General features: G+C 46.1%; 1 protein-coding gene across 3 annotated transcripts in view; it reads left to right on the top strand.

Moving 5' to 3' along the window:
* Window positions 1–1,024: 1,024 nt before the first annotated feature.
* Window positions 1,025–19,758, top strand: part of LOC147445584 (uncharacterized) — a 46,455-nt gene continuing 27,721 nt past the window's right edge. For 2 of the 3 annotated variants that reach the window (XR_015189792.1, XM_086525048.1), the window contains exons 1-3: window positions 1,025–1,329; window positions 10,980–11,047; window positions 11,118–11,191. Coding sequence is in view for 2 of the 3 variants with exons in the window: in XM_086525048.1 (XP_086381174.1) it covers window positions 1,185–1,329; window positions 10,980–11,047; window positions 11,118–11,191 (287 nt within the window). In the remaining variant the exon portion in view is untranslated. The remainder of the gene's footprint in view (window positions 1,330–10,979; window positions 11,048–11,117; window positions 11,192–19,758) is intronic. The other variant, XM_086525049.1, reaches the window with a different exon arrangement.

Below are 19,758 nucleotides of genomic sequence, written 5' to 3'. Positions count from 1 at the left end.
ATTAAGATCCAACACGTATTTGTCCATCCTCGCGATGTGTTATGGGATTGCAAACACCGACTAGGGAAAACAAATATATGATGTTAATTTAGGCAGCCTTTGATGGAGCATGATTCTCAAGCAGCCGTTGATCAAACATTCATTTTCAATTGATTAGGAACTGATGATTGGAAATCACAAGCGACCCAAAGGTGGAATATCTAGGGCAGTTTGATGGTCAGCCTTGCTAGGCTTTCACTTCTCAGCATCATCTAATGTACCCCTTCTGGAAGAATGCACATGTCCCTCCTTTACGACATCATTTTTGCCACCTTACTAGGTTTTTAGCAGCTCAAAGAGGATATCAATGCATATTGTTATTTCATGTGCTTCATCAAGCACAATAACAGAATGCCTTGAGAGTTGGCTATCCACAAGTATTTCTCTTAGACTCTCTGCAAGAAAATTCTTCAGCAACCCCCTTGGCTACAAACATTGCAACCACTCTTCGAGGCTATGTGTGCTGAATCTCATTACGATCCCCTTTGCTCCAATCTTTGCACTCGATTGTTTCTGTTCCTATGATCATCATGCTCTATGTAACACATTTCGTGTGGCTAAAATCCACCGAGATAGCCTCTCAACTCAGGCAGCCCACCACAGTGACCGCACATGCCTCACTCCTGTACACATGGTAGGCCAATTGAGAGCTAGAATATGGCCAGCACAGCCACAAAGTGCCCTCACTTCCCCTGATCTACTCCTAGGAGATATTAGAGCCACTATCGGGTAGAAGATTAAACTCTTACCAAATGTTATTTTTGGTGTGCTCATGACATAGGATGAGGGGAGCTTCCCTCTCCTTGGATCACCGAAAAATGTTAATGTTAGAAGATCTGAAAGACTTTTATGAAAACGCAAAAATAGTCTCGATTAATTCATTCTCTACTTTTATAGACATTTTGAAGATCCCATCTCTATGGTGATTGGAGTTTGTGCCCTTGAGATGTTTATAAAGATTTCCTCTTGTTAAAAGAGAGAGAGAGAGAGAGAGAGAGAGAGAGAGAGCAGAAGAGAATTATAACGTCGTAGGAAACTATCCCAAGAGACCTTAAAGATCTATCCGACGAGGAGGGGGAGAGAGAGAGAGATAGAGTGTGTTTAGTGGAAGTTTGCACTTACATTCGCCAAAGAAGTAAAAAACAATGGTAGCAGATGCTCCAGCTCGTGCCCTCGTCCTCTTTGGCGATGGTCTCATGGAGTCAATTTCACCTATGCACTCCCATTTGCATGCACTAGCAGCATCAGGAGCTTGTGGTTTTCTTGCTCTTCGGCATTGCCCTCCTCATTGTGAGTATTCTGTGGCTATTCTGCTATTTTTCAATCAAAATTCAATGTGATAGCTCCTTTTGTTTGTTGGTTTGAGTTTATTAGATACCTTTTGCGTGAGTGCTTTGCTAATCTAGATTAATGGGATATTTTTTTGGAAAAAAGATCCTTTGTAACAAGCTTGGACACTCCAAGCGAGAAACCCTATTTCTTTAACATTAATCATTGCAAAGTAAGCTCCCGAGGGACATCTGCTCTCAGACTCTGCGTCCAGATGCTCTACAGAGTGAGGCCCTAGGAGCTCTTATAAAGTTTACAAGGGACGCCAAAAGCAGAGCCCCAAAAGCTTCAAACTCAAAAAAGCATCTGGTCTAAAATCTGCCCAAAAAGAAGGCAATGCAAATTACGGAAATCCGTACTGCCCTGCCACGTTAGCAACTAGCATGAAACGTGGAAATCCGTACAATCTGCCACGTCAGCATGCCAGCGTGTTTTACGGGATTCCATACTGTTGCCACGTGGCTTGTCCATACAGCCTGTCAACGCATTTTACGGGTGTGTGTGCACGCCACGTCATCATTTTGTGACATACCCTCTCTTGAAAGAATTATAATCGCCCTCGATTACGCCTGCAAAAGAGACAGAGGCCATAAATTGATTCAGTAGACACTGACTCTTAAGTACCACACACTTGACACGACAGATCTAGCACTTGTACAAAGACGACAGTCACATCATATCTCATGACATCACATGACATATCAAATCAATCACAAAAAAATTCATTCCAAATCTCAGACCATGACTGGCGGCAATGTATTCAGTAATCGCATCTTGATCGATCCCGGGTCTTACTGATGTCGGGTTAATTAATCCTTATTGTGATTATGTCTATAGAGATTTCAAGACTGAAATGCTGCAGTCATTTCGTCTTTCAGTCATGCACTCAAAGACAGTCACATGTTAGAGTGTTCATCAATCAGAATCAGTTCCGGGAATTTCCATGTCGAAGTATTTCTTTCATAAAGTCATCCAATAGAATACTGTCAGCCCATCAGTATCCCTGAAATCCAAAGGAAAATCAGTGACTTTATTCTCTCTAGGTAATCAGTGACAAAGGAGCGGAGTAACTCTTCTCTTGTGTAGTCCAGCCTTCACTAGATTCAACTTGCTGATCTCCGGGAACTCTTGGAATAGCCAAAGCTAGACCAAAAGTGTCAAGGTAAAGTTCCAAATCTGAGGGGTATCTGCTAGGTCCGCCTCCTCCATCCATTTCGGATTCAATGCTGGTTAGTTCTTGACTAAGACCCACCGTTCACTTTACCTTTCTCTCTTCTTTCCTAGTGAGCTAGTATCTGTTCCAGAACGAGTATCTCCTTGCTCTCTTCCCCTTCAGGTTGCTCCTCAGGCTCCCTGTCGACTAACACCTCACCCTTGAAATTTTTCAATAGACTCGTATGAAAAGCATTGTAAATCTTTCAAGTTTTTGGCAACTTCAGTCTGAAGGATACATCATTCATCTTCTGTTGAATCTTTCTGTTTCTTTAGGTGTGCCTTCTCAAACCGTAAGAGCACCCAATCATCCTTCCTTCAGTTTTCTTTTCGGTTGCCCTCTTATGCCGTGCTTGAAACTTCTCAAGAGCCTTGTGCACCTTGACAAAAGCAGTATCCAAAAATCTTATCCCGGGTCTGGGGAATTCTCTTATCTACCAGCTGATTCCCTTTTCCTTTCTTTCCTTGTGCCCTGGGACTTGTGGGTAGCGTCTTTCGCGTCCCTTGTTCATTGGCACGTAAGTTCCAATCATCGGAACTCTAAGACGCATTATTATCTGATTCCCTTTCTCTGGAATCCTTTGATGAACTTGCATCCATTTTTTTCAATCGGGTGGACTCTTGCCTTGTTGAGGTGGATACTATCTTGTTCGTAAGATAAGTCAATGAACTGACATGCATTCTAAATCGTTCCTTAGCATGTTGCATAAGTCTCTGAATAGAGGCAGACTTTTGGTTCAGACAATCGTCTCGAATCTCTTTTGGCAAACCACAACAAAACCACTCAATCTGGTCTCTCAAAATAATCTTTCGAAACGAAGACACTGGCAAATAAGTATCCCAAAACCTCTGGCAGTAGTCATCCAATGTATTGTTCTCAGTCATTTTCAAGTGATGCCAAGCCGTGATGACATCTGTTGCATATTCATCTCATATCCAAGTTGACGTGAAAATTGCGTTGAATTTTAATCACGTTGCAGGTGCTTCTCTGTGTAAGAACAGAGTAGACCACCATGTTGGTACAGTTCTTTTCAAGTAAGATGCCACCTTTCGCACCTGGAATGTTCTGAGAACCGTCCTCTAGAGAAGGCGACGTCAAACTATTGTACAAACTCAAGGGCTCGATGGGTGTCTTGGTAGTCTAAAAACGTCTCAAATTTGATGGCTTACTCCCTGCCTTGAACTCCTTGGTTTTCTTGTTGATCTAGTCACTGTCAAAAGAGGACAAACTTTGCTTCTCTAAACGGTTAGATGGTCTTCCATGCCTTCTAGACTTTCTCTTTTTATTTTTTTATTTTAAAAATTACTTCAAAAGAATCTTGTCTTTGGTGCTTAGAAATTGAGGAACCTTCTTAGCACCCTCGAATACTTCAAATGGCGCCTTCCCCGTGTGTTGTTGTAGGCAAGCTCCACCAAGGGCAAATACTTTTCCCATTGAGTCTTCTGATTCGAAATATAAGACTTCAACAAATGCAATTCCATTAAATTGACTATCTCAAATTGCCCTCTGTCTGCGGGTGGAACGAGGACGAGAACTACAACTGCGTGCCAATATTCTCCCAGATTGCCCTCCAAAACAACCTAGTAAACAGGGGATCTCTGTCCAAAGCAATGAACTCAGGCATGCCATATATTCGAAAAATCTGTGAGACAAACAGTTTCGCCAAATGATCGGGCTTAACTATCTTCTTTATCAAAATGAAGTGGGCCTGCTTATCGAAATTGTCGATGATTGTCCAAACACCATCATGCCCACTTAGAGTCTTGGGAAGATCAAAGATGAAATCCATCGCAATGCTTTCCCAGGGGCGCGTGGGAATGGGTAAAGGCTGTAAGAGTCCGTGTGCCTTATGCCTGTCAAAACTTGACCTTTTAGCATACTAAACAACTGTGAACAAAGGCATCCACATCCTTTTTAAGCCTCGGCCAATAGAAGTAACACTCCACACTCTTCAAGGTGGTATCTATACTGCGGTGGTCTGTTAAAGGTGGACAATGTCATTGTCAAAACCTTTTTCCTCAAGGGCTGTGTAATACACAACATCGTTATTCGCATCAAATAGCCATCCTGTATGGAATAGCCTAAAACTGTCTCTGTAAGTTGTATCCAACAATGTCAGGATTCGTGGCGTATTGATCAACATATCCTCGAAGCTTCTGTGATGAATCACGAAAATAGCCAAAACCAAGGGCTTCCGAGACAATGTATCTGCCATTAAATTCTTCTGTCCTTGAACATGGACAATCTGGAAGTGAAACTGTGACAAAAGGGTAGCCCGTCGCATCTGCTTTTCCGAAAACTGCTTCTGTGACAAGTAGCATAGTAAACTCAAATGATCCGTAAAGACTGTAAAATCAGCTCCGAGTAAATAGTGTCTCCACTGAGTAAGAGTATGGATCACTGCCAATAGCTCAATTTTAAAAATCTGTGCAACCATTTTAGCCTTCAGGGCGTAAAAACATTCTGCTCTCATAAGCAGTTACATGGCCTTCTTGCATCAAGATTGCTCCCAAACTGTGACCATAAGCATCATAGTAAATTTCGAATGGCTTTTACAAGTTTGGTAAGGCCAACACAAGTCCAGTAGTCAACTTCTTCTTTGAGAGTCTCAAAGGTTGCAATCTCTGTCGATCCCAAATAAAAGGAACTCATTTCTGAGTCAGCATATACAAAGGAGAAACTATCTCTACAAATTTCCGAATGAACCACCGATAATATGAGCACAAGCCCAAATAAGCGTCGAACCTCATGAACATTCTTCAAATCAGGCCAATAACGTATAGTCTCAATTTTGTGCCCAGATAGGCTTCGAACCTCATGAATATTCTTCAAATCAGGCCAATAACGAATAGTCTCAATTTTGGGTGGGTCCATCTTTACCGCCACTACTGAGATGATATGTCCGAGGAAGTGTATCTCTGGGAAGAAAAAATTTCGCTCTTTTTCGCATTTATAACCAATTTATGCTTCTGCAGTGCCTGTAAAACTCTCTAAAAATCCCAAAAATCGTTCTGAAAGCTGTCTTGTAGATGTTTCAAGGAGCAATTCAGATTTGATGATAACCACTCTTCATATCAATTTGGCAAGTAGAACCGTGAAGTTTGTCGAGTATATCATCGATGTTTGTAATGTGGAAATCCGTTATGGTTCATGGTTTCTTTATTTTGGCCTCAGCTAACTCTGTAAGGTGGCCGGTTCGGTGGTGTACTACCAGGAATCAATCATGTGATCTTTAGGACGTGAAGGAGGCAACTCGCTTGGTACGCCCTCAGAGAAACAGTAAGCCTCTATTGCAGAAAATCTTGTCGTTCCTTTTCGAGGTCAAACATATTCGACCTTTCAATTTTTTGTTTCCATCAAGTTAAATCTCTTTGCCCTCCTCATTCGTCAAAGTCGCTTTCTTAGCCCGATAGTCAACCACGACGTTGTTTTGTGGTACCAAGGGATTCTTAGGAGGACATCACACCCTTCCAAAGGCATGATATAAAAGTTATCGTGCCCTGAATACCCCTGACAATGCAAATGAAGTTTGCCAATAACAAGTGTGAAGAAAAAACCCGCCCGAGTGTCGCTAGAACTACCTCCGCATGTGGCCTTAGCCTATAGAGCGTAATTCCAAGTCGAGTCGCCAATGAAGTTGGCCTTGGCTCCTCCATCAAAGAAAATGAGGGCTTCTTGATCTTTCACTTTGCCCCATGCGTGACAAAGTTTTGTGCTTCCGTTCATCTGATTCTGGTCGGGCCCCACGCAATGTGGTACCAGTTCTGCTTTCATCTTTCCTTTTCTGCGCTTGGCTGCTGCTCTGTAACTTCTGGCTTATCTTCTGGTGGTCCTTTGGTTCATCTTCTATTCAAGAGTTGTGTTCGGCTCTTCCTGCAAGCAGAGGTTCCACTTTTTTGCACTCGTTTGTCCTTTCAACTTTCCTGCCGACCCGAGAGGAGAAGCAACGACCTCACTCCATCTCGAGTAAATCTCATCAAGCGGGTAAATCTTTAGGTGTTTCGCAAGTCCTGGGTCTTTGGACTACTTGATTAGTCTTTTCACACGTGTCAACCTATAGTTGACGTTTGTACTCCGCTCTGACAAAATTTTCCACCAAGAATCTGTCCAAATCTTCATTCTTTTCTTCATTTCCCGTGCTGGATTTCAACTTTTCTTTTGCCTGCCCACGTAAAGGTGTTATCTCTGTTAGATTCTCCGAGAGAACCCATGAGTAATCTGGAATTCTTTATGGCTTATGCCCTCTAAGATAGAGCAATGAAGACGGGAGCTCGCCTGATGTGCGATGTACGAAGGGTGGGAGTAGCTAATAAGTTTGGGGTCGGGGCACAAAGATTCTTTCAAGATAAAAACTGCGTGTGCTGCAAAAAAAAGGATCGGATCCTCCATAGAATAATCTTTTTGTGCTCTGATACCACTGTAATAGGCTTGGACACTCCAAGCGAGAAATCAATAGCAACACACGAACAGAAACTTCATAATCACTGAACGTTGAGAGAGAGAGAGAGAGAGAGAGAGAGAGAGAGAGTCGACACGGCCCGACAAAGTTCCATGCCCAGAGGTATTGGCCCCAAAGTCTGGCGCCCCTTTCGGTATTTCTTTAACATTAATCATTGCAAAGTACAATTCCCGAGGGACCTCTGCTCTCAGACTCTGCGTCTAGATGCTCTACAGAGTGAGGCCCCAGGGGCTCTTATAAAGTTTACAAGGGATGCCAAAAGCAGAGCCCCATAAGCTTCAAACTCAAAAGCAAATAGTCCCCAAAAGCATTTGGTCTAAAATCTGCCCCAAAGAGCAGTCATGGCAAATTACGAAAATCCGTACAGCCCTGCCACGTCAGCAGCAAGCATGAAACGCGGAAATCCGTACAATCTTCCACGTCAACCTGCCAACGCGTTTTACGGGATTCCATAATGCTGCCACGTGGCTTGTCCGTACAGCCTGTCAGCGCATTTTACGGGGGTGTGTGTGCGTGCGCCACGTCATCATTTTGTGACAGCCTTTCTATTTAGTTAAATGCTTGACCAATGGGCTACATTGCCCCTACCACGATGGAATGATGTACAAAGAAGGGAGACTCCCAAGATAAGAAAAATTAAATAAACAATTCCTACATCACGACATGGGAGGAGGGAAGAGCCAAATAAGCGGCGTCTATTGTTAGTGAAGACCGTGCTCCATTGTCACACAAGTTCTAAGCTGTTGTACACTAATCAAGTCTTGTCGCTGCCTATCATATTGTCCTCTAATTGTATGAATTAGCTCAAGCTGGAAAGCCCAAACAGTCACCGAGCCACCCCTCAAAACTTGGAATTAAAAAGGCCCCCACAAAAACCAGCCATTGACACTGCTGATTATCTCCCAATGAAGACCACACTTCTGAGTTCATGTCTCTACCCAAAAATTTGGTATAGGGTATTGATAAGGCTGCCTTGCGTGAAGCCAAATAGACTAGTTTCCCAACCTCTTGTAGCCAAATGTTGGCCAGATATGGCTAATTACGGTGCTGCCTCCAGAGTGTAGGTCATCTTTGGTATGATTGAGACCATCAGGTTAAGAATCTTGAGCTAGGTGTCACAAGTTGGTGATGTGGCATGACCCACTGAAGGACTTGGCGAGACGACAAGGGGTTAGAGAGAACTAAACCCAGGTGTGGCCGAGAGGCCTAAACAAAAGGGGTCAGGCTCAAAACAAAAAAAAACCTAACCCTACCAACTTGAAGAGCACCGGCCGAGGGGCCTAAACCCTAAAAATTAAAAAACGTAAAGGCTGCTGTCAATTTTCGTAAATTGCGCTGATTGAAGCCTGACATGCTGATGTGGCACTGTTGTACGAATTTCTGTGATTTGTGTTGGCAACTTTTGGCAATTTTGGTGCATGCTTTTGAGTTTAGATGCTTTAGGGGTTGAGTGCTTTTGAATCAAGTGCTTTTGGGCATCCCTTGTACTATTTATAAGTGCCACGAGGGCCACGTTTAGAGAGCATCCGGACGCGAAGTCTCGACTCTCGGGAAGCTGGACCCTAAGGGAGTTGTACCTTTGCGAAGCAATAATAAAGAAATATAGAGAAGGGGTGCTAGTCTTTGGGGCAAGTGCATCTGGGGACACAACTCCGCCGTTCCATGTCGACTCTCCTCTTCTCTCTCTCCCTCTTATCAAGTTCAGTTCAATTGGTTGCAGTTTTCTCACGCGTGTTGTAGTAGATCTTTGGCTTGGCGTGTCCAAGCCTTTAACAATAATATTAGAGCTTAGAAATGATTCTTCTTCTACGGAGGATTTGGTCCTTCCTCCAGCACACATGGATTCTCGCTGAGAATCTGACAGAAACGACACCCCTCTGATGGTTAGCCTGGGGGGAGATGAAGAAATGATGAGTCGCAATGTGGGAACCAAAGAAACCAACGGAGATTTTGGCAAATTTCCGGCGGAGAATCACGAGGAAAAAGCGAGAGAAGCGGAGAAAAAGCAAGATAAGTAGATTCTTGAAAAAGTCTTGAAGGCAGAGGGAGCAGTTTAGCAGTTCAGAGGAGGAAACCTCGTCCTCTTCTGAGAGTTCAAACAATGAGAAAAGAACAAGAAGTCCAAGAAGTTCAAGGATGGGGTCAAGTAGTCAAGTTTGACATGTTTTCAGGCTACCAAGACACCCATCCAGAGTTACCGGGGAACGCGTTCCATGAGGCTTGGAACGCCGGAATGGCTTTCGGTAGGGCAGGGTGGCAGGGAACGGTTGGGCCGTTCCGGATGAGTTGCTGACACCGGAACGATAGGGAAACGGGCCGGAACGCCACCAACGGGCAGAAGCGGACAAAATCCTAAACGGCCAGTTTTTTTGAAGTTTAAAGTTGGGAGTCTTGGAGGGGAGCAAAACTTATAAAATGCACCTCTTTCCTTCACTCAAGCCTCAAGCTCTCAAGCTCAACCAAAGCTCTCAAGCTCTCTCTCTCTCTCTCCGTTGCTTTATGCCGCTACGGTCTACCCTCAAGACTCAAGCTCTCAAGCCCTCTCTCCCTTGCTCTAGCCTCTCAAGCTCTCAAGCTCTCTCTCCATGATTCCATGACTCCATTGCCCTCAAGCTCTCTCTCCCTTGCTCTCAAGGAGTGAAGCCTCCCTCTCAAGCTCTCAAGGAGTCAAGACTCAAGCCTCACTCTCGAGTCTCAAGCCCTCTGTCTCAAACCCTCAAGGATCACGCTCTCTCTCTCTCTCTCTCTCTCTCTCTCTCTCTCTCTCTCTCGGATAATCCATCATCCATGGCCTCTTCTTCTCGTACAACCCCCTCCGTTCATGCAGGCAACACTTCAAAGCGGAAGGAATGGTCGTGGTGGGATGAAGTGACCTCGGAGGGCACCTTGTCGGCGGCGGGAGGTGCTCATGCATGGGCATGCAAGCTATGCTCTTAACATGTGGAAAGGGGGGCATGACAAAGTGGGGTTAAATTCAAGAGGTTTTTCTCATTTGCCTGGATAATGGAAGAATATGAAGAAGATGTCATCACGGCTTGGCATCATCTGAGAATGAATAAGGGAGACACTTTGGATGACTATTGCCAGTGGTTTTGGGATACCTATTTGGCGCCCAATGCCGGACATCCGCGGACACTGAGGTTCATTTTAGCTTTTATTTTACTTCATTTTATGTTGTACCTAGACATTGTATTATATCCACCAGGATTGTATCAGTTTGGTCTCATAGGTCATTTTGGCCTTTTGAAGATGTTTAATATAACGTTTCATCTCTCTCTCTCTCTCTCTCTCTCTCTCTCTCTCTCTCTCTCTCATAGGTCATTCTGGCTTTTTTGAAGATGTTGATTTGTCATCTCTCTCAAATTAATCTAAAAATATAATCTGATGAATGTTGTCTCAGATGAATAAAATTAGAACATATGAGAATTTGTTTTAGGTTTATTCATCTGAGACAACATTTATCAAATTATACGTGCCTCTAATAATTTTGTGTGAGATTCAAGATGTGGAATTGGTGCTTAGCTTTTTTGTTCAAGTTATCCCCATGCTCGACTTAGCTGATATAAAAAATAGGCAGATCTTCAATTGAACATGATGTTTTGTGGATTTTAATTTTTAAAAGTGCAAGCTTTTATTTGTGGAGAATAGCAAGCATCTATTTATGGTTGTCGGGGCTTGCCGTTTGTTCTTCAAGAAAATTAGAAACCGGGATGTTCTTGCCTATTACTACATAATATGGCTAACTTTTGTTTATTTGGGGATATTATTACTGTGGCTCCGATTGCATATCTGCTCATCCTCATTTCTGTCATCAATCTAGTCTGCAATTTAGCACAAGAGGCTGCATGCTTGTAAGCAATGTAAAGGCAGAAAATGGTCTACTATAACAAGCTGCATTTCAAGCAATTTGGCTGTATATGAATGGAAATTTTGGAACAGTGAATGACTCAGGTAGAAGCTTATTTGAAATGAAACAACTTCTGGATGTGCATCCGTTGATCAATATGGTAAGCTTTCACTATGTTAAAATCTGAAAAGGAAGATTTTGGTAAATATAACTGATGAATGTTGTCTCAGATGAATAAAACTAGAAAGTCTTCGACAGAGAACACCACTATCATGGAGCTGAGCATCCCCTCTATTGCCGAAAGGTATGCAGATTTGTTACTTCATCTAACAGTCTATGTGATTCTGTGTTGTTCATGCTGCTTTACGATGGTGTTCTTTTCATGTTCTGTAATCACCCACAAATCTTCTGTAACCCATCTTCCATATTAGCAGTACCGCACGGCCTGCCATGGCATCAGCCATACAGATCTCTACAATGTGGCGCAAAACCGGGGGGTTCTTCTGCTGGGAAATTGCGGAGGGAGAAACAGGTGCTGTGCCTGCTGTGTGTCAGTTGGTTTCCACGTCCCAAGTTCACATCTTCTTTGCTTACTAAACTAAATACTGATTACTTGCAATCTTTTATTCCTCTTTTAAGTATGACCACTAATAGCCGTGTGGATGATTAATGTGAAGCGATTTCAATTTTAGCCATCTTCAAGAATGAGAATTTGCGAGTGACAATTATGGTTCTATAAAAATCTCAGCAAACGTCTGCCTGCTCTTTCTCAAAGGGCTTGGCTTATAGCACGTCCCATGGAGGTGCTTGATGGATTTTCTTATTGCTGCGATCTATTGAGTAAAACCACTCTAGACAAGTGGATTTTGACAATTGCGATATTCAAATGCTATAGCTCTTGATTCAAGAAAGAAGTGGATCTATTGAGCAAAATACTCTAGACAAGTGGATTTTAACAATTGCGATATTCAAATGCTACAGCTCTTGATTCAAGAAAGAAGTTGATCGCACTTCAATAGCGTGGAAACCCCGTCACTTTGAGTGTGAAATTGATAGAAGACTCCGTCAATCCTTGCTGTGTCGAGTGGCCTATTTTTAAAGAAGAGTTCCCATCAACTCATGGGACCCCGTCCGATGGGGCCCAAGTGACCTAGAGAGATTAAATAAAGCAAGACTAGCACACATTCTTTTGCGTAAAGACTGATGACATGGTAGAGTTGTATGGAATCCCACATTTTTCGTTGGCTGTGGTGACGTGGCACCTGTATGGATTTCCGTGTTTTGCGCTAACATGTGCTGACGTGGCAGTGTACAGAATTCCTTATTTTGCGTTGGTAGCTTTTGGGAAAGATGCTTTTGAGTTTGAAGCTTTTCATGTAAGTGCTTTTTATAGGCCAAGGGCCTTTAAATATGTGCAAAGGGCTCAATCTTTGGCAAGCTTTTGGGTGAAGGTGCAGAGCGCGAGTACCGACATTAGACTGAGTTCAAGCAATATAAAGAAACACCGAAAGGGGTGCCAAGGTTTCGAGTGGCCTACTTTTAAAGAAGAGTTCCCACCAACTCACGGGACCCCGTTCGATGGGGCCCAAGTGACCTAGAGAGATTAAATAAAGCATGACTGGCACACTCTTTTGCGTATAGATTGATGACATGGCAGAGCTATATGGAATCCCGCATTTTTCACTGGCTGTGCTGAGGTGGCAGTGTACGGAATTGCTTATTTTGTGTTGGTAGCTTTTGGGAAAGATGCTTTTGGACCAGATGCTTTTGAGTTTGAAGCTTTTCATGTAATTGCTTTTCATAGGCCAAGAGACTTTAACTATGTGCAAAGGTCTGAGTCTTTGGCACGCTTCTAGGTGAAGGTGCAGAGTGCGAGTACCGACATTAGAGTGAGTTCAAGCAATATAAAGAAATACCGAAAGGGGTGCCAAGGTTTGGGGCCAGTGCTTTCTCGGGGTGAAAATCTGCCACTCCCCGTCCCGTGTTGTGTATCTCTTTCAGTCCATTTGTTATTTGAAGTGCTTAAAGTTGTTGAGTCTGTTCTTTTTTGTTGGCACGTGGTGCCAATCCTCGTGACACTGGTATCAGAGCTTCAGGCGTGCGCTTTTCTGAAAGCACACGGGTCCCACCAAAGAGGAGACAAAGCAAGTTGGTGCTTCCAAAGTTAAGAAAAGAACCTGCGTGTCCCTACAGAGACTTATTAGCCACTCCCACCCTCCATCGTGCATCAGCGCGCTCTCGTCTTCATAGCTCTGTGTTGCAACTTATAGGGCATAAGCCATTAGGAACCCAAGACTTGGCGTTCATGGATTCGACACAATATTTATAGTTTCTCCTCGACGATCTTCGCGACATTCTTTTGCGGAATCCTCAGTGGAATCTCCCGATGGTGCAAAGTTCTCAACAGTTTTTGGACCATGCCGTTGTAGGCTACAAAGTGATGAAGAGAAAGTTGGAGTTTACCCTTGAACCAACTCCAGCCACCAACCAAAACTTTCGGCAACAATGAACAAATTCCTTTACTAGAGAAGGCTACATCAAAGGCATGGGGAGACTCTCTTACTGAGTAAACAAAATAAGTACAATGAGGCTAAATCACAAAATGGGAGGAGGGAAGAGCCAAGGTGGCCGGCAGTGCCATCTGGGTGCACCTTGGACCATGGAGAAGAAAGCCCTGGGCGCCAGAGTCACAGGAAAGCCTCTTTGCGCTCCCGCATGCGGTCGGAGGTGCCCTGAAGTCTCTCAAACTGACCCCTGAGAGTATGAATCAGCTCCAATCAAAAGTCACGAACAGTCTTCGCCGGTGGGACAGGGCGAGCTTCGAAGATGTGGTAGCAGCGGGCCCGCCAAATGAACCAGAGTGCCAGGGCACAGATGAGCTCCCAACACACCTCTCTCTCACTGCACCACTCTTGGGGGGTACGCTCTGTGGCAGGTTGAAGTGTAGGTCGGTCCCCTTGAATCACTATCATCCTGTTGGTGCAGGCTAACTCAAAATAGAGTGTAGAGCCAGTGAGGGTGGACCAAGCAGCAACACCAAGTGAATTGTCGTGCTCTGGAGAGAATTGGCATTAGTCGAAGTACCTGAAGCCAAACTTGCTGTGCCATGGGGTAGTCCCACAGAGAGTGACACTGACTGTTCAAAGGATGGTCACAAGCTGCACATGTTGCCGACAAGCCACTATGTACTAGCCGACGCTCCACTGCCGTAGCTCTGTGTGCAACTAGCCACTGGAACAAAGTGACTCGCCTCGGCGGTCTTAGAGTCCCACAGTCGCTCCCAAAAACTTGACAAGAACTCAGCTATGAGACCCTCCTCTTGCCAATGAAGGGCTGCAGCAGGATGAGCCTCTCTTCGTGTTGCTAGTATGTGTCGCCCCAGTCCAACAGTGTACTGAAAGAAGGGGATCCTAGGGTGATTGGTTGAAGAGAAGGGGTCTCTTCAAAACCACTCTCCAAGGTCCCACTGCACTCGTGCCAGGGGGCATCTCTCCCAAGCCCAAAGCAGCCAGTGGCGTGTCCATTTTCTGCTGGGTCAGGATCTATTACACAAGTCCTCCCACAGATACCCACTTCCTGTATCCTCTGAAAACAGCACTCTGCTACCTGAGCAGCCTCTACTGAGACTCTGTGTAGACGACCCTCTCCCTGAATCTCAAAGAACATGGGGGGAACTGCCTCTGAGCAAGCACGAATTGCGATGAGGACCTCCAATCGCGTGAAGGTCCCATCCATCTGGGAGCTGCTGTCTCTAGAGGGGTGAGCCACTAAGTTGGTAAAGCCTTTGTAATATCCTGGCACACGCTCTGCATCCCTCCCATGCCTCGTAGCTGGATGCTCTGTGCCTCCTCTGACAAAACCGAAAATTGAAGTCAGTCGCCGAGAGTGTGGGCTGGGCCCTCTGCCATGGGATCGCAAGAAACATGGGGCCTACTACCAACCAAGTGGCCTTTCTGAGTGCCGACCATGGGGTTCCAAACCAGGGGTTGTCTCAAGCGCTCCTTCGTGCAAGTGGGTTGGTGCTGCTCCAGGACACTCTGCAACTGCTCCCAAGAGCTAACAACCTTGCAGCAAATTGATCCTCCAGCCTCCTGCTCAGATCAACTCTGCCCATCTCTATAATGATCCACCTGATGGAAGGGCTCCAAGGGCCTCCTTCATGAGGGACTCGAGCTCAAAGCCGCTGGAGCAACAACTCCTTCCAGGGCTCCTCCCATGCAAGTAGTCCTCTGACAACAAACTTCTCAAGAAGGTTTCTGCTCTGCTGTGCTGGGTCGTTGACCCCTAGCCCCCCCTGAGAACACGGTAGGGTGATGACCTGCCAGGCTACTTTGGCCCGGGTTAAGTGGATGTCGCGCCGTGACCAAAGATAGGTCCTGATCAACCGCTCCAGCTGGCTGATACAGGAGCGTGAGAAAATCCAGCAAGACGTGATGTACCACATAGTAGCCAACTGCACCTGGTTGGCCACTACACCTTTGCCTATCAACGAGAGCGGTGCCGAACTCCAATGCAATAACTTCCTCCTAATGGACAAGAGGGGAGCAGTCTGTTGCTCAGGGGACAAGTCCAGGCCAACCTAACAACCCAAGTAACAAACTGCAGTCCCTTGGGGAATCCATCTAAAACCCTCACCTGGAGACCACTCAGGCGTAGGAGCATTGCCGACCCAGAAAGCTACAATCTTTCTCCAGTTGATCAATGCGCTTGATGCACAACAGAACACCTCAAGGGCCTGCTCACACTTGTGCAGGTTGTCCTCCTGGCACAAGGCTAAGTTGTCAGCAAACTCAGCATTAAGAAGCTCATCTGCCCTAATAGGAAGCTCAAGACCACGCAAGCCAACCTATTGAGAAGTAAAAAATCTGCTCATCGCCTCAGCATAGAACAGAAAGAGAAAGGGGGCAAGAGGGCAACCCTCTTTGACCGAATGCGTGAGAAAGAAGCATTCCCCTCTTCCCCTGCCAAGAGCATCTGACTGTGTGCACGCCTGTAGAGAGTTGACACCTCTGATCCAAGCATCTGAGAAACCCATCTTGTGTAGAGTGCCCTCCAAGAAGTCCTAGTCAACTCTGTCGTAGGCCTTCTCAAAATCTAGGAGTATCATCAAATCCTCTCCTCAAGGGCAGATGCCTCCCAAAAAGTGAAGATGTTGTCAAGGATACTATGCTCCTTGACAAAACCTGTTGGGGTCGCATGTATAATGCTCTCTAGGAGTTGCTGGATCCTCATAGCTTAGAGCCTTTGCTAGAAGTTTGTAGGATGAGTTGAGGATGGTAATGGGTCGCCATTGTCTAATCTCATCCAAGGAGCCTCCCTCCTTGGGAATTAGGTAGATCAAGCCCTCACTCATGCTATCAGGCATCTCGCCAGTGTGCAAAATGTACTGGAATGTGTTGCAAAGATCTAAACCAAGCAAGCCCCAGTACTCCAAGAAAAAGCTGGGAGTCAACCCATCCTCCCCTGGACAACTACCTCGGGGAGTGCTCTGAGGGCCTCATGGAGCTCCTCTAGTTCGAGGGGAAGCTCAAGTCTCTGTCGCATCTCTCAATAGCAAGGCAAGGCAACTGTGCCCAAACCTGCTCTCTACATGCATCTTGGCGCTCTGATTTAGGCTCAGCTGACGACAAATCACGGGAAAAGTCAGTTGCAACTACATGCATATTTTCAGGCTCTGAAGCAACTGATCCGTCGAGTCTCCTCAACTGGCTAACTCTGGTGTGCGCATGGCGTGGTCCCACTGTCTCAAAAGACTCCAAAGTAACTGTCACCCACATGGGTCCACTGAGATGCCTGCTGATGGAAGGCAAACTCATGACGCCGCTTCTCAATGCTAGCCAACTCTTGTCTAGCTTGTTGCATCTGCTCCTCCAATCAAGGAGCGTCTGGATGCTGCTCTTGCATCCTCTGCAAGGAAACAATGCCCCGTCAAAGACGCTTCTCCTCCTCTTGAGCTGTAGCCAAGCAAGCTGTAGACTCCTAAAGGAAGAAACGACTAAGCTCTGCTAGTCCAGAGGCCACTCTACCAACGGGGGTGTCTTGCGTGTCCAGGCTATCTGTCCAAAGTGCCTCCATCGCTCTCTAAGCTCTGAATCCAGCAAGATCCTCTCGTAGATGTGTAGCATCGCACCCCCCCTCCTCTGTCTGTCTGTCTGTCACAGTGAGAATCACTGGTGCATGGCCGGAAAAAGTAGTCCTTGCTAGGATGCAAACAAATCCCCCCATGTCACAAATGTGGTCACTGCCGTAGAAGCGATCTATTTAAGATAGATTCACTCCTCCTACCCTGGTATGCCTGAAGTATGTGACCTGTTGAACTGGTACGAAGTGCGGGAGGCCTGTCGGCGGTTGAAGAGGCACAAGGCAGCTGGAGGTGACAGGTTGCCACCCGAATTCTTTAAGCTGCTTGTGAAAGATAAGGGGCTTAGGTCGGATCCGCGTAAGCCACGATTGGAGATGGGCAAGGCTTACTTGCACATGATTGAGGGCATTTACGATACCGGAGACATCCCGACCAGCGCTAGCGACGCAATGATTGTGTCAATTCCCAAGAAGGGCGATTTGACCAACACTGATAACTACCGCGGGATCGCGTTAATCGCCGTTGCCATAAAAGTCCTCACTACGGTCGTGATTAGGCGGATCACTAAGCTACTTGAAAAGAGGAATTTCTTCAATCCCAGCCAAGCAGGTTTCCGTACTAATGAGGAGTGCATAGGGCAAGTCGCTTGTCTGAAAGAGATCGTGAAACTCCGTCACAATCGGAAATGGGCAAGGCTTACTTGCACATGATTGAGGGCATTTACGATACCGGAGACATCCCGACCGGCGCTAGCGACGCAGTGATTGTGTCAATTCCTAAGAAGGGCGATTTGACCAACATTGATAACTACCGTGGGATCGCGTTAATCTCCGTTGCCATAAAAGTCCTCACTACGGTCGTGATTAGGCGGATCACTAAGCTACTTGAAAAGAGGAATTTCTTCAATCCCGGCCAAGCAGGTTTCCACACTAATGAGGAGTGCATAGGGCAAGTCGCTTGTCTGAAAGAGATCGTGAAACTCCGTCACAAGGATGGGAAACCAACTTATGCGGCCTACATTGATTTCAAGAAGGCATACGACACAGTACTGCACGAGGCGTTGTTCCTAAAGCTCGCTGCGGCTGGCCTGCAAGGTCGAGCACTTAGATTCTTCCAAGCGCTCTACAGGTCCACCTCTGTTAAAGTCCGACATATGGATCAACTGTCGGATTCGATTCCGGTGCAGCGGGGAGTCCGCCAAGGATGCCCGGGATCGCCTTGTCTATTCAATATATACATCAATAATATTTTAGACGCAGATGGGGAAACATGGGGCCTGGAAGTACCTAACCTCCTCAAGAGAATAAAAGGACTCCTTTTTGCCGACGACCTGGTTCTACTTGCTGACTCTCTTGAAAGCCTACAAACGAGCCTTGACAAGGTAAGTGAATGGGCAAAGACCTCGGGCATGACTTTTGGAATTGACAAATACATGGTCACGGTGTTCCACGGCGACCTGCAAGATCTCTCTATGAGGATCTTTACTTTGGGTGGTGAGATGGTTGAAGTAGGTGAAACGTACAGATACCTTGGCATCGACGTTGACTCGACCTTCTCCATTGAACGTATCGTTAAAGAGCGAGCGGACAAGGGGAGGAAAAGTCTCTTCGCATGTCAACACCTACTGGCGAACCGAGCCATCCCTATCTGGTCTCGACTAACTGTTTTTAAGGCGTGCGTATATCCAGTGATTTGTTATGGCGCGGAAATTATGGGGGCCCACGACCAGCGTGTCCTTCACTCTCTGCAGCGCCTCGTCGCCACCAGGATGCGAATGTTACTCGGAAAGGGAGCAAGGTCAACCTCTGTAGGGACGGCAACTCTCCATCACGAGTTTAACATACCACCCGTACCTGCTTTTTGTGGGGGACAACGAGCATGGGCTTTCGACAAGTACCGCTCGGTTTCTCTACTTGGATAGGCTCCTTGGTAAACAAGAAGCCTAAGAACCAACCGTTCAAGAAGTGGACTTGGACGACAAGAACCGAGAATTGGATGAATAAATATATCCCAGCGGCTGACTTCAGCTCAGTACGCCACCACGCATGGGACAAGTGGGACGAGAGGCATTCGTGCTTGGCGTTGGAGCCCTATAAGGAGGCCGGCTATGAACAAACACGTGGATACCTTTTGCAGCTCAATAGGAGCACTATAGTCAATAGAAAGGAGGAGAGAATTAGAAAGGAGGAGAGAATGCTGGCTCTCGCGAGAGTAGGTGGGCTCAAACTGGCTGATAGTTATATGCGCGGACACAGCATTTGCACGCTGTGCTCCCAGTTAGAGGGTCGTTTGCTTTCGCATTTGCTGATGAGGTGTCCAGCGGCAGATGATTCTAGGGGGCGTTGGCTAGACCGATTCAACTCCACCTTCAACGCACTCGACCCTTCGTTGGACCCTGAAGAAAGGACCGTTATCCTCCTTGGTGGGGAGGCTCGCAGGAAGCGGCTGCCCTTCTGGGTACGCCGTGATCCGCACTTGAGGGACGGAACTGCATGGCACGTGCCTGTGGCGAAGTTCCTTGGTGAAGTTGTACCCCGGTATTTAGGTGCTCTGCATAGGCGGATGGGGAGATAATGCTCCCCTTCCTATGTTGTTATTTGAATCCGATCCCTTCCGGGGGAAATGACGTAATTCTCCCCAAGCGAAGCCAGATGAGCTACGAGAGCACCCAACTGCCATTCCCCCCCGGGGGGGGTCAACTTCACCAAAAAAGGGTTGGGAAATGCATAATGGGAGACATTACCAGCCTCAGCGGACGCCACCTGTGAGCCGACGCCCTTCCAAGCAGG

The sequence above is a fragment of the Adiantum capillus-veneris genome, chromosome 12 (assembly GCF_014529385.1).
Source record: "Adiantum capillus-veneris isolate H3 chromosome 12, ASM1452938v2, whole genome shotgun sequence".
NCBI classification, from domain to species: domain Eukaryota; kingdom Viridiplantae; phylum Streptophyta; class Polypodiopsida; order Polypodiales; family Pteridaceae; genus Adiantum; species Adiantum capillus-veneris.
This window is presented reverse-complemented; position numbering and strand designations above follow the sequence as displayed.